At 41.2% G+C, this 14,094-nt stretch overlaps 1 protein-coding gene across 1 annotated transcript in view; it reads right to left on the bottom strand.

The window, feature by feature from the left end:
- Nucleotides 1–485: 485 nt before the first annotated feature.
- The window catches only part of KIT (KIT proto-oncogene, receptor tyrosine kinase), an 83,291-nt gene continuing 69,682 nt past the window's right edge, over nucleotides 486–14,094 (bottom strand). Inside the window, exons 10-21 of the mRNA XM_068542210.1 lie at nucleotides 12,818–12,924; nucleotides 12,597–12,723; nucleotides 12,227–12,331; nucleotides 11,824–11,934; nucleotides 10,132–10,282; nucleotides 8,168–8,259; nucleotides 7,524–7,651; nucleotides 6,328–6,450; nucleotides 2,736–2,847; nucleotides 2,521–2,620; nucleotides 2,066–2,171; nucleotides 486–614 (exon numbers count right to left, since the gene is read on the bottom strand). Coding sequence (XP_068398311.1) covers nucleotides 486–614; nucleotides 2,066–2,171; nucleotides 2,521–2,620; nucleotides 2,736–2,847; nucleotides 6,328–6,450; nucleotides 7,524–7,651; nucleotides 8,168–8,259; nucleotides 10,132–10,282; nucleotides 11,824–11,934; nucleotides 12,227–12,331; nucleotides 12,597–12,723; nucleotides 12,818–12,924 — 1,391 coding nt within the window. The remainder of the gene's footprint in view (nucleotides 615–2,065; nucleotides 2,172–2,520; nucleotides 2,621–2,735; nucleotides 2,848–6,327; nucleotides 6,451–7,523; nucleotides 7,652–8,167; nucleotides 8,260–10,131; nucleotides 10,283–11,823; nucleotides 11,935–12,226; nucleotides 12,332–12,596; nucleotides 12,724–12,817; nucleotides 12,925–14,094) is intronic.

The raw sequence follows: 14,094 nt of genomic DNA on the forward strand, positions 1-14,094 counted from the left end.
CCAGATACTCATAGGCTTCTGCCCTTTGAACAACATTCTATTTTCCACATCAAGGGATGAGCTTTCGGCTTCTAATCTTGCTGCATCATCACATCATTACGGATGATTATGAGGAATGAAGGTGACTACTGCCATGTATTCAAATAAACTATCAACTATACTTTTCAGGCAGAAATTGGAGAAGCCCTGGGAAGGACTCAGGGTGTCTATAGCCCATCCCACCCACCCTTTCTCCAAGTCTGAAGTTATTCCATTAACGGGGGCTAGCTTGCTATCGGGAACATATGCAGCTCGATGGTAGCTGATGACAGAAATCATCGGCCACTAAAGTGTGCTCATAAAGACAGGAGTACAGTGGGGTGTCCACTACCCTGGAGTAGGATTCGAGTCGAAGGAAAAGAAAATAACCATTATGAAAACCAAAGGAGTGGGGGCCGTTCTTGTCGGGGGGGGGTCCCCCCCAAACCCTGGATGCGCATTCTGCTTCAGACGTCTTCGTGCACAAGCAGAGGCTGCGTGGAGGACGCGCTGCTGCCCACCGAGTTGATCCGCACGGAACGGTCCACCGCGGGGGTCTCCCGATGGGGGCTGCACTTCGCTAAGTTGGAATAAATCTGAGGAAAACAAGTCCGCAGTTAATACGCCAGTCTCCATAACGAGCACAGCAACAAAGGGGCACATCTGCGGCCTCAGAATCACAACTTATGAAGACTCCTAAAGCCAGGAGGGTTGACGAGACCTTACAGCCAAGAACCACATCATACTGACCAAAGACAAGCTTTGTTCTAGCCCTCATTTTCCCCCAAGGTCTGATTACCTAAGAAGTGATGGTGCAAAATGTGCTTTTCTGCTGGGACACATCTGGGAAAGAGAACGATCTAACTTTTTTTTTTTTTTTAAAGAAATTCACGTTCTTTTATTTATTTATTTATTTATGACTGTGTTGAGTCTTCGTTTCTGTGCGAGGGCTTTCTCTAGTTGCGGCGAGTGGGGGCCACTCTTCATCGCGGTGCACGGGCCTCTCACCATCGCGGCCTCTCTTGTTGCGGAGCACAGGCTCCAGACGGCGCAGGCTCAGTAATTGTGGCTCACGGGCCCAGTTGCTCCGTGGCAATGTGGGATCTTCCCAGACCAGGGCTCGAACCTGTGTCCCCTGCATTGGCAGACAGATTCTCAACCACTGTGCCACCAGGGAAGCCCTAACTTTTTTAAAAGGTGTATAAATCTCTACAGCCAACTCCATTGCAAAGGCTGATGTCAGTCACTAAGAAATCGGTGGTCCTTCCAGGGGTCTTCCATTGAGAACTAGGCTCTTGGGTGTGAAATGATGTTTAATTCAAAAATGTGCTTTGACACCCGGAAGAACAAGCTTCGACCCAAAAGTATCAGTGGTATATGCTGAAGAAAAGACAGCTCCAAACACACAAACCGGAAAAAGAGCAGCTTAAAAAAAATCTGAGTCAAAGTAAGGATCACTCATTCTTCCTTAACAGCCTAAGAAATGATGGATTTGAGTTTTGATTTCCCCTCTCCTCAAATCACTGGGAGGGATCTCCCAACTTCAAACAACTCTTCATTCTCTATGGCTTGTGGCCATGACAGCTATCTGCCATGTTCTGGTTATGCTTTCTTGAGCTGAAGGTTTATTTTACTGCAGCAACAAGCTGTCTTTTCTCTGATTTTATTCTAGTGCACATCACCCCAACCCTCCAAAGGCTGAATAGCCTGACACGTGAGGCAGAGCGCATGCCGACCCCATGACCAGCACTTGGGGTGGAAGAGGAAACGTGGCAAATCCTTATGGAAACATCTATGTCCACACTTCCGAGTGCCAAGCCCTCTACTCTTTCACCTCCTCATCTCATAGCCCTTGGCCCAGAATGGGGGGTTGGGCCAAAAAAGAAACTGTTTCCATTGCTTTACTTTCCTACCCAAAGCCCAATTTGCAGCCTAAGCCAAGGAGAGAAGGGGTGGGTAGCTTAGTCCTTACCCCCAGAGCCTGAGAAGGAGGACACGCTTGGAACCAAGAGAACGGAGGTCCTATGCCTGGCTAGAGTGTACTCACATGACTGGTGCTCTCTGAAATCTGCTTCTCAATCAGCTGCACAATCTGCTGAAATGTTGGCCTTTTCAGGGGATCAGCATCCCAGCAAGTCTTCATGATGTCATACCTGCAAAACGAGGGCCATTTATCACTCCTCAATGCCCTTAACTGGTCCTCAGGTGTATGCCATGCAGCAATTTCAAAAATAATTCCAGGGCTACGCAACTGGACATAGTGAATGACATGGGCATAAAATAAAACTCTGTCTACGAGATGCTGCCAAAACTTTCTGTGTATTTGGTGACAAGAATTATGAAAATCAGCTACAGAAATGACATTTGACCAGGATGTCACAAAGAGGGAACCAAGCGACATTTCAAACTGTGCTAGTGAAAACCCTCAACATCGGAGCTTGTCTTTAAAAAGGAAAATAAAAGGGGAAACATTATCTGAAGGAAGAATGTCTGGGCCCTTACATTTCCGCAGGTGCGTGCTCAGGGCTGAGCATTCGGAAACCTTCCTTGATCATCTTGTAGAATTTAGAATCGACTGGCATTCCAGGGTAGGGGCTGCTTCCTGAGGCACAAACAGTTTGCAAATCAGTGTAACAGTAAGCAAGCAGGACGCTGACAACACCTTAAAGAAGATACTCTGAGTCTGATCAAGGAGCCTTTGGCAAGGCTCGTTTTACCTAAAGAGAACAGCTCCCACAGAAAAATCCCATAGGACCAGACATCACTTTCAAACGTGTACACACAGTTGAAAATGCTCTCTGGTGCCATCCACTTCACAGGTAGCCGAGCCTGCAATGGAAGCATAACAGAGTCAACAATGTTAATTATGAAGCTCAAAAAAAAAACGGAACAGAAAATATTCCTATAAATGTTGCTTCTGCTGAGAGGTGGAGGTGAGAACTTGACGGGCATCTCACGAAGGACTTCCACCCACATAACCTCAGATGACCCCGACTGCCTCTGAAATAGGTGGATCACAGGTACAGCTGCCCCTTGAACAACGAGGGTTTGAGCTGCATGGGTCCACTTACACATGAATATTTTTCAATAATAAATGCTACACGGTCTGTGGTGCGTCGAATCCAAGGATGCAGAGGAACCGTGGATACGGAGGGCTGGCTCTAATTTATACTGAGATTCGCCCCTGCATTGTTCAACTGTATACTATCCCCATTTTCAAGACGGGGACATTGAGTCTGTACAGTGTGGTGGATAGGAGCACGGATGTCAGACACAGATACATGGGTTCTAACCCTGGCTCCACCACTGGCCTTGTGTAACACAGAGATAAGTTACCACTGAACGCTGTTTACCCTTTTCCCTTAATAGAAACATGGCCTCCCACGGTAAGGACTGCATGACCCAGCTCCTTCCCAGCTGCGCGCAGCCATGTGGCTCACTTTTGGCCACTAAGGTATATAAGTGTTGTGTGACAGCTTTAGGAAAACTTCCTTAAAATGAAGCTGGCATGTGCCCTGTGGCCTTCTCCTTCTTGTCTCTTCCTCCATTATCCTGCCTTCTGGATGTGTTGGCTGGCTCTCTCATGGCCATATCACGGGCCATGAAGATAAGGGCTACACCAAGGATGGTAAAAAGAAAAAAAAAAAAAAAAAAAGAAAGGTGGAGGAATTCGCTCCCCTAGTACATCATGGAACCTCCATACCAGGCCCGGCCTGCTACTCCTATACTTGTTTTCCTTTTTTTGGGGTGTTCTGTCATATGCAACCAAAACTATCCCTTACTAATACAGTGGGAAAGTCACTTATGCATCTATAATTAAGCCTCAGGATATTCTTCTGTAAAGCAAAAATAATACTTCAAATTCCATGAGTTGTCTTGTGGGTTAAATGAGATAATATGGGTACCAGTGCTTAGCTGGGTACTGCTGACTCACTAGTGTCTGAAAAATTGCCCTGTATAAGCAAGCATGTGATAGAGAGTAGCAGATATGCTGACTATGACTATTCCAAGGTGGTGAGTGGCAGATTCGGGGTTTAAATTCAATGGCCGAACTTCACATCCTGAACTCCTCCCGCTAACCTCGAGCCAAACTTTCTGTGACTATTCCTCTTAGAGACATTTCTGGATTCCTGGATCTTAATTTACCATAAAAAGGTGAATCAATCCTTCGCTTAATCCATTTAGGATTGAAAACTGGGAAGACAATTTTTTCTGGTCTTAAAGTTATTTCAGTCAGTAGGAAAAAAAAAATGCTTTCCAGTATCCCCTCCCAGATTTTGTGCTAAAGCTCTTATAGAGGGCCTTAACCTGAGATTTACAAGGTGTCTTGAATTCAGGGGCTTGTGAACTTGGAAGGGAAAAAATTACATTCTTGTGTTCACTAACTAAAGTTGAGCATTTCCTTAAATTATGAATGCAGGCAATAAAGCACCAGGTCTTAGCAGTGCCTGTGACTTTGTCACCAACAGTAACATAGATACCTTCATATTACAGTTCTATATTCATCACTTAGAAATTACAGTAGTTGTTAGACCCACAGTTAGAACATGTTATTCTGTGTAACAAAGAAGCACGCGTAATGAATATCACAGAGGTACTTTTTAATATTTTAATAACTTCATTTCCATTTAACGGCTTTTCTCAGTATCCTATGTATTTTATGCATTTAAAACAGTGTTCTGACAAGGGATCCACAGGTGTCACCAGACTATGATAGGGGCCACAGCACAAAAATGACCAAGAACACGTGTGAAGAACTTTCAGAGGAACTGACACAACGAGGAGGTCTCAAATGACTATAACGTAAATTTGGGGCCAATAACATGTTGTGTGAGTTTCCCTGCTTTTAATTTTGTCCCATTAGGTCCCCTTACCCAGTAGTCTGGTGAAGAGTGATATCTGTGACTGGTTAGTTGAACTGGCTTAGCTGGAGTCCACAATCTGAAGCCTGGTGGGACCAAACCACCTGACCCATCCTTGTTAATTCCAACTAAGGTCACTAGCCAAGAACGGGCTATTAAGAAGCTGCAGCATAACTACTGTCATGATTATTTAGATTCCAAATAAGACATCTAGCCAGAATAATAAGTGCCTCATGTAAGTATTAGCCACAGTGTGCCTGCCACTATTCTAAACACCCTACTATGTATATTAACTCATTTAATCCTCACAACAACTTTATGAGGCAGGTGACAGTATTATTACCAAAAGGAGAAAAACCAAGGTTCAGAGGTGCTGGGGTAATCGTTGCCAAATATTACACAGCCACTAAATGATAGACCCAGGTTCGAACTCAGCAAGACTGGGTCCAGAACCCAGTAGCCTTTTGTCAATACTCAAAGGCCTGGATAGAAAACCACCTTTCATTCTTCCTTCCAATAGTGTACCAGGACGGAGAGGACTTGGTGTTATTAACACTCGTAGCCTTAGCGAGTTACTAGAAATGCATGCAATCATCAGGAAGTAAATCCAGGAACGTTTCTGCAAAAAAACAAGTCTAATACAGCCCACCCACAGAGATGCCATAGTGATGGAGAAGGAAATATTACATCATCATAAGGCACACAAGAGCTACCTCCAGGAATAGCTCTGGACTATAGGTATGGGCCTGGGAAAACAGATGTAGAAGAATATATGTTCAAGACTATTGGCTTCCCATACTAATGGGATATTCCTCTAGAAATCATAGGCTCTAGTTTCAGCCTCTACTGACCTGTGTCATCTCAGACAAATATCACTAAAATACACTGTGTTTTTAGTTTCTCCAACTTTTAAAATGTGAAGACTTGCATTCTAATGCCAAGGGTTTGTCCTGATGATACAATGAAAATTGGCAATGAAAGCACTTTGAAATAAAATCACTATGTTCCGTAAGCCAATTGTTCCTTATGAATGTCTTTAATAAGCTCTCTTGATTGTAAGATTCAACATTCTATATACCTAACTCTGAACATTATGTTAGACTTAACATTATCTTTTTCACATGGCATGTCAATCTCAAAATAAAATTCTCCTGCTGTGACCTTCAGGTCCACATTTGTTTCACTTGAACAAAATCAAGTTCATTGCTATTCTCAGGCTATAATGAAAATTAAGGCTATTTCTGTTTCCTTCACATGCTCCATAATTACACAATTAGAATTAGGATTTCTATTATTGGAATTTTGCTAAAGTACACTTAATTTGACTGCTAAAATGCATGGTACCGCAAAGGTAGGATTTGCATTATGAAAATCATAAAAAGCAATACTTAAGAAAACTTGAAACAAAACTCCTTCACTGGACTGTCAAGAGAGAGTGGGTACTCACGTTTCCTTTGACCACATAATTAGAATCATTCTTGATGTCTCTGGCTAGACCAAAATCACAAATCTTTGTGATTCGACCATGAGTAAGGAGGATATTTCTGGCTGCCAGGTCTCTATGAATACACTATTAGGAGAGTGGGAGACAAAAGAAAACCATTTACATTTATTTTAAACTTTTAAAGAGTGAAAGCTATGTTTAATACTAGAATGCTGCTTATGTCATACAGTGCCAATACTTTTGCTTTACGTTTAAACTATTCAGTGCACCAAAAATAAATATCTAGATTACACTTTGAATGATGTTCAAATTTGTGTTTCACATTGTTAGGACCTTAATTACTATAATCACTTTCAAAACCAACTTGAATAAATGCTTCTTTTTTTCCTTAGGACTACTTTCATTCATAGGAAAATACATTATAAATAGTCGCATCATTTTTTTAAACGGAAAACCCATTTTACATGCTTCTCTTTGAATGTCCTTTTAAAGAGTTTCTAAAATGTCTACAACTTCAATTTGATACCTCCTAAGGACAAAGGGAAGAGGCTCTTTATTTCAGCCATCCTATATCCTCTTTTAGTTTGGTAATTGTTTGGAAATGTCACCAATGATACTTAAGGGTAGGTTCTGTAACCTCATTCTATCCTGCTCGTCCCATTTCCTAAGGAATTCCTCTCACCCTTCCAGAGACCATGTTCCTTGTTTTGGTTCCATCATTCTCTTCCCACCCCCAACCTTCTGATCAAATGTTTATTGCTCTCTCTTGATTCCTTACTCCCCTGCACTTTATAAACCATACGTGCAATATTTGAGGTCTAACGTCAAAAAGACCCAAGTATATGCTTCACCGAGCACTGCAACTACATGAGTTACCCCCTCCTTTGGCTGATAAAAATATTTATCTCTTTATTTTCTAAGAGCAGCTCCTATATCCTAAAAGCCAAGTTTTAAATGAATTCATTGCATATAAAAAAATATATTCATAGAAAGCTCATTTAGACAGGCTTGCACTTTAAAGCTTATAAATGAGAACATGAATTCCGAAGAGACAGCAGTTAGAACATGAAGAAACTATTTCCTCTGCTTTTGGTTACCACATTTCAAATGACACTCTGCCTTCTAACTATGGCTCTAAAATGCCCCTTGGGGGCCATGGGGGCAAGGAGAGGACTCTTCTGAGAATCACCCCCACTTACATTCTTTGAGGCAAGGAATGCCATGCCCTTTGCCACCTGGTAAGAAAAGCTCAACAAGTCCTCCAGGTCTAGGGCCAACTCATCATCTTCCATGATGGCAGGAGTCATGTCTCTTTCTATGTATGAACCTGTTAGGAGGAGAAGGGATTTTCCTAGCAATTAGTACCTTCAAGATAAGGAGAGTAAAAGACAGTGACAACAATACCTCCAAGGGCTGGTAATCAAGGAACTGATGTGAACTTGCAGGCAAATCACCTCTCCAGTGTTAAGGACAGGTAGGTACTGAATCACAAAACTAATATTCCCAATCCTGGGCTAAGTTACTAAATCTTCAGGGAAGAAGAACAGTGGATGAATACAAAAGTCTCATATTTTTTATATGCAAAATATGTATGTGATATATTTTGACATGCATGTTATCATATATGCAGTAAGATGCTCAGATACAATAACACATGCCCTGACCCCAAATATCCACTTGCAACCCTTAACTGCCATTGACCACTGGCATTGCCACTGGATCCTATGGCAATGGATCCTATCCTCAAGGAAAACCGGTCACTACAGGAATGGTGTTAGATTCCACAGTGGTATGAGAAACCCTCTGTCAATGAAGTTGTTTTTATTGCTTGATAGGTACCCACCTATTCTTGCAGATCTCCTTTTGTCTGCCTTGGTTGGTACAACATAAGAAACTCCGGGTTTCATGTCCATGTACTCATTAGTACTATCACCGCTGGGAGAGATGAAACATCCATCAAATCATGATTAAATAAAATGGGAAATGGGGGAGCACACAGGGCCAGGCTCTATCTCCCCATCCCTTTTTGAACATAAGAGGCTGCTTTTATTTAAAGAAAGTGTTGCCAAGTTTCAATGAGGAAAATCTTGTTCAGTAAGATCTGAGTTTTTAATATTCAACATTCGGGTCCAATCCCCAGGAATTCGATGGCCTTTTTTGTGTTCAACAGTAGATGGAACTCAAGTCAGAAATTTCCCATCTCTTGACACCAGGGATTTAATGAGAAGCAGAGAACCAAAACCATTATCCCACATTACTTCAAACTCTCTAAATTAGCCTCAAGAGAGACAAGATGAAAGAGACAAAGAACCAGAGCTTCTGAGATGTGTTATTAGTGGGGGAAGACAGAGATCGCTAACATACAGCAACTGATGGAAGAAGGTTTAAAAAAACCAAGTTTGGTTCAGATAAACACCAATAATTTGGATGATTTTCTGAACCATCTGGACCTCTTGAATCTGCAACATTTGGCTGGAGAGTCTTCAAGATTTCTAGTACTTCCTGCTTCTGATTAGCATAGAAACACCATGACAACAATCTCCTTCAGAGTGTGCTGGTGGTTCCAATCCCATATGGGATCCCAAAGCACAAAAAAACACAAACAGGACTGAACAATTTAGGCCATTACTTCAGAAAGTTAAAAAATATATAGGGGGCCAAGGTTTTAGAAAAAAGGCAAAGTGGCTCATTTATTCATATAAAGAGGATGTGCGCTACAGAAACTAACAAAAGATGGTTTGGTTTATACTGTATTTTACTTCCACTTGTCACTACTCAAAGTTTACAGGATTGAAAAAAGAATTAAAAAGCTTCACCAAGGATTTAAAACTTTAGCCAGAGGTATAGAAAAACACTTTAGGAGGTAACCACCTATCAACAATATTTACCAAGGTCTCCTTGAGGGCCTGGGGTTAAGTTTAGGAGACAAGTCTTGCCTTCTCAAAATGTAGGGGATATAGTAAATAAAAAGGAAAGAGGAAACCCACCCCACAACTGCAGAAATATAAAGTATAAGGGATTGGGCATGATTACTATGATTTCTGTTGGGCAGGGTGAATCTAGGAAATCTTAAATGGCGGATCTTAACAACACTTGGAAAGAAAAGGCAAGACATGGCACAGAATTCTATTCTGGTTGTAAACTACACCAATTCTCCTTAAAGGAACTTGAAGCCCTTGACACATCATTCAAATTCAGAATGGTGTCAAGGATGAAAGAGATGAAAATAAGGCACACAATTTTTTTAAATGTGCTGGAGTAGTTGTGTCTTTTGAGGGCATGAGTTAAGAAAAGAAAGGGTAAGGCATACAGAAATAATTCAGAGGTAGATGGTGAGAAACCTATGTGCAGAGAGCTGTCTGGAGCTCTTCGCCATTCTGTTAAAGGTTTTAAAGGAATTCACTGTGACAACTTGGCAGCCTTTCCCACTTTCCCTATAAACAGTGTCTCACTGTAAAGATGCATATAGTACCCGACTCAACAGTATAAAGAGAATGACACACGAGAACAGAACGATGATAACAGAAATAGGTACAGAATTCATTCAGTTGAATAGAACTAAAGCTTAGAAAAACACTAAAGATGCATTTTTAAGAATCAACAAAAATTTAAGTTCAACACTATCTGAATCTTTAAAAACACTATTTGAACTTTCTAAACCGTTAATCACATTTAAATGATTTAATAATTCTGATTTTGTACCTCAAAGTACCTCAGGTTCACTTTTTTAAAGAATCAACCTTGATTGTAAACCCTCGTGACTCCATGAACTGCCTGTCAACAGCTATTTATGTGAATCAGTCTTACCAGGAAGACTCCTTTGAATGGAGAAGGTTTTTATAAAGCGCCGCTTCTGCATGATCTTCCTGCTTTGAGCAAATAAATGAATCACGCTTTCTTCTCAAAAAATTCAGAAGATCACCATAGCAACAATATTCTGTAATGACCAGGGTGGGCCCTATGAGCATTTAAGAAAAGGTTAGAAAAAGGTGAGATATACAGACCATCCAGCCTCCCATAAAAATACCCAAGGGTGATCACGGCCATTCACACTCAGGTTCAAGGCTAAGCCTACTTAGTACAAGTACAATCCTATCTATTAACACTACTTAGCAAAAAGCAGCAGAGTAACCTTTTTGCCTGAATTTCTAAGTGATTAGGGGCCAGGCATGACTGCTGGTTTTAGACAGGAGTTATAGCTTTCACCGTTATATTATTATCAAGCTTCCTATATGAATCCTTTGATTCATTTCTGTTTACAATGGGGGCTTCATGCCTCTTGGTAATGTTATTATGGAAATGGTGATGAGTACACAAAAAAACTGTGGCATAATAGGAAAACCAACCACCAGAACCACCAGCTGAGACTGGGAGGTGGGGGAAACCCTGGAATGACAGGGCATCACCTGTGTTCCAGGGCCTATCTGTCGAACTTTTTTTTTTTTTGGTGTTGTGAACGCCTAAAAAACTGTAGCCCTGAAGTTAACAGGCAACTAATTGACTCGGGCAGAAATCTCTCAGGAACAATTCGTCATGTGGTGAAGCAACATTTATGGCAGCTGTTTTAAGAAATTATATAAACCTGTCAACTTGACAGTGGATCTCTCCAGACCTTGAGGAATGGCTCATTTTACACATCTTTGTTCCTTTTGACCAAAATGCCTTCTGGCAACATCACAGAAAGCCTTGATGAGAGGACTAATGACTTGCTTCCGAATTGGAAATTTCTTTTTTATAGAAGTGAAGTGTTTGCTCATTTGGTGTATATTTGAGGGCTGGAAGGCTTAGAGGCCTATTTTTAATGATGGTATGTACATGAACATTAACCCTTTAGTGGCTAAATGTCATCCAGCAAAATATAAAAGCTCACAAGGTAAAAGAAAAGCTTTCTGGAGGAGATGAGACATTCTCGAGATATTCAAGAGGTCAATGTCAGTGAGACATACACGACTGTAACTAGGGTATGTCCTGGGCTGTTCCGCCCCATGATGATAAAACCTGAAATATACATTCTTAAGAACAATAGCTTGGGTGGTGGGGTGCAGGAATCCAGCAAGAGGTTAGCTGCCTGGGTCAAAATCTTGCAAGGAGCTTATAATCAAGCATTGTCAAAAATCATATCAGAATCTCCCATCTTTTGATAATTTGACCCATAACAAGAGTCAGGTTGGGGCTTCCCTGGCGGCGCAGTGGTTGAGAATCTGCCTGCTAATGCAGGGGACACGGGTTCGAGCCCTGGTCTGGGAAGATCCCACATGCCGCGGAGCAACTAGGCCCGTGAGCCACAACTGCTGAGCCTGCGCGTCTGGAGCCTGTGCTCCGCAACAAGAGAGGCCGCGATAGTGAGAGGCCCGCGCACCGCAATGAAGAGCGGCCCCCGCTTGCCGCAAATAGAGAAAGCCCTCGCACAGAAACGAAGACCCAACACAGCCAAAAATAAATAAATTAATTAATTAAAAAAATAAAAAATAAAAAGAGTCAGGTTGGCCATGGCCTTACCTCCAATGGTGCATGCTCCAAGAAGATTCACAATATTCACATGATTACCGAGGTAGCTTAAGACTTTGAGTTCAGACATTAGGGCTTCTCGTTCCGTTAAATGGGCACTTGCTAAAATTAGAAACATCTTATTTTAGCAAAAAACAAATCTGGGGTGGGGGGGGCTTGGGATGAACTGGGAGATTGGGATTAACACATATACAATAATATGTATAAAATAGATAACTAATGAGAACCTGCTGTATAGCACAGGGAATTCTACTTCTCTTCACCATACAGTAGAAACTAACGCAACATTGTAAAACAACTATATCCTCCCCCCAAAAAAACAAAAAACAAAGCCAAAAAAGGACAAATCTGGGACACTGACGGTTAGCACGCACAGTAGTTTGCAGGAACTTACGTTTGAGCATCTTCACAGCAACAGTCATGGCCGCATCTGACTTAATTAGGCCGTATGCAGTGGCCTCAACAACTTTCCCGAAGGCGCCGGCACCCAAGGTTTTCCCTATAGAAAGGAAGACAAGGAAGTAAGTGGCAATGGTGTGGTGGGACTGAAGGACTATTTGTGTCATTTCAAAACCAACAAAGGATTTGCGACAAATTTGTCTAGATACACTTCCTCAAAGTGTGCTCGATGCCAAATCTGTCAAAGGTGGTGAAACACTTATTGTTTCAGGTGAAATAAAACAAAGGAAGCTACTGGGGTTCCCTAAAGTCACTGTCATGTGTACACAAAAAGGTTACGTGGAAAGCCCCTGTTGCATACTGACCAAAACTCAGCCTGTTTCTGGGAAACTCCCATTTGTGATCATAAGGAAGTTGCGTTGGGTCTATGTAAACATAATTGTTTCCATTTATCTCCTCAACAACCTTCCACTGTACTTCATACATGGGTTTCTGGTGGAGGGAGAAAGGGAAAGAGGCATCATCTTCTAATGGTTAATGGTTCAGCCATTACAGCGTTCAAGGCAGAGAACAAATAAATGGTTACCTGCAAATATTTGTATGTAAGAATCATCACGATGATACACATCATACCAGCTGCGATCACAAAACCAATCAGCAAAGGCGTGAACAGGGTATGCGCATGGATTTGTTCTAAAATGAAGGAGGAACGTGGAATCACAACCTGTTAGTGGGGTCGGATCTTCACCACGACCACCTTGCCCCCAACTCACCCACCTCCCACCTTACTGCCCATCACGGCAGAAGTCAAACCAGTTGCATCTGAGCTCCTTGCCTTGATTATTATCTTATTCTTGTTATTCAAAGCAATCTTTTAAAATAACAGCTTTAAACCAGAGGACTGTGGAAAAGAGGTTGCAATTTCCATAGCACAAGAATAACGTTACACTGTCAGTGAAAAGCAACATCTCAATGAACTTTGCACTTCAAATTCCTGCCTTGAACTTTAAGGTGTTTCCTTTATGGATATTTTATAGTTTCTTCTTTATGTTTTCCTGATTTTCCAAATTTTCTACATTGCACATTGAGTTTCTTTCACAACCGAGAAAAACACTTTTAAAGTGTTCTTTTCATTGCACTACCTGAAAAAAAACCTATGATAAAGAACAATGTAAGATTCTTCCCCTCGTTACTCAAAAACTGAACAAACACCACTTTCTGGCACTCGTCTTTGCCAACTCAAGAAACAAAAACCAAGCCCTAACAATGTAGGTGTCTAGTTCCTTTGTCTTTGACTTCATACCAATTCATCAATTCATCCACATGGATCATTCAACTTATGTTAGGAGAGCTAGTCACTCATGAATCAAATTTTAAAGATGGTAAAGAAATAGCTCACTAACATGATTTCATAAAAGGTAATGTTAACTTTCTGATATGGTGTCTGGCAATCTGTTAAAATAACTGATTTTAAGTCACAACTTAAATAATTTTTAATTGAATTTAAATCTTTAAATTGCCCTAATTCTGTTTGTTTGGATATAAAGTAAGTCTACTACTTCTCCTATTTTCTTTCTCTACCCCTTTCTAATGGAAACCGTTGGAAATACACAATTAATTTTATATTGATACATATGCACACACATACATACGTGCACACACACATAAAATACATATAGTACATGGTTACTGCACACATTTTATTAACAAACTAGCACAGAATGAAACTGAGTAAGTTTGATGACAATCAAATGTGCAATGTGACTATTACCAGAAATGACATGGCCAGTGATGGAATGGACTTAAAATCATGATTGACATGGCAGGCAGAGCCTAAACATCCCCTTAAATTGGATTAAAAAG

This window comes from Eschrichtius robustus, chromosome 4, assembly GCF_028021215.1.
Source record: "Eschrichtius robustus isolate mEscRob2 chromosome 4, mEscRob2.pri, whole genome shotgun sequence".
Lineage (NCBI taxonomy): Eukaryota > Metazoa > Chordata > Mammalia > Artiodactyla > Eschrichtiidae > Eschrichtius > Eschrichtius robustus.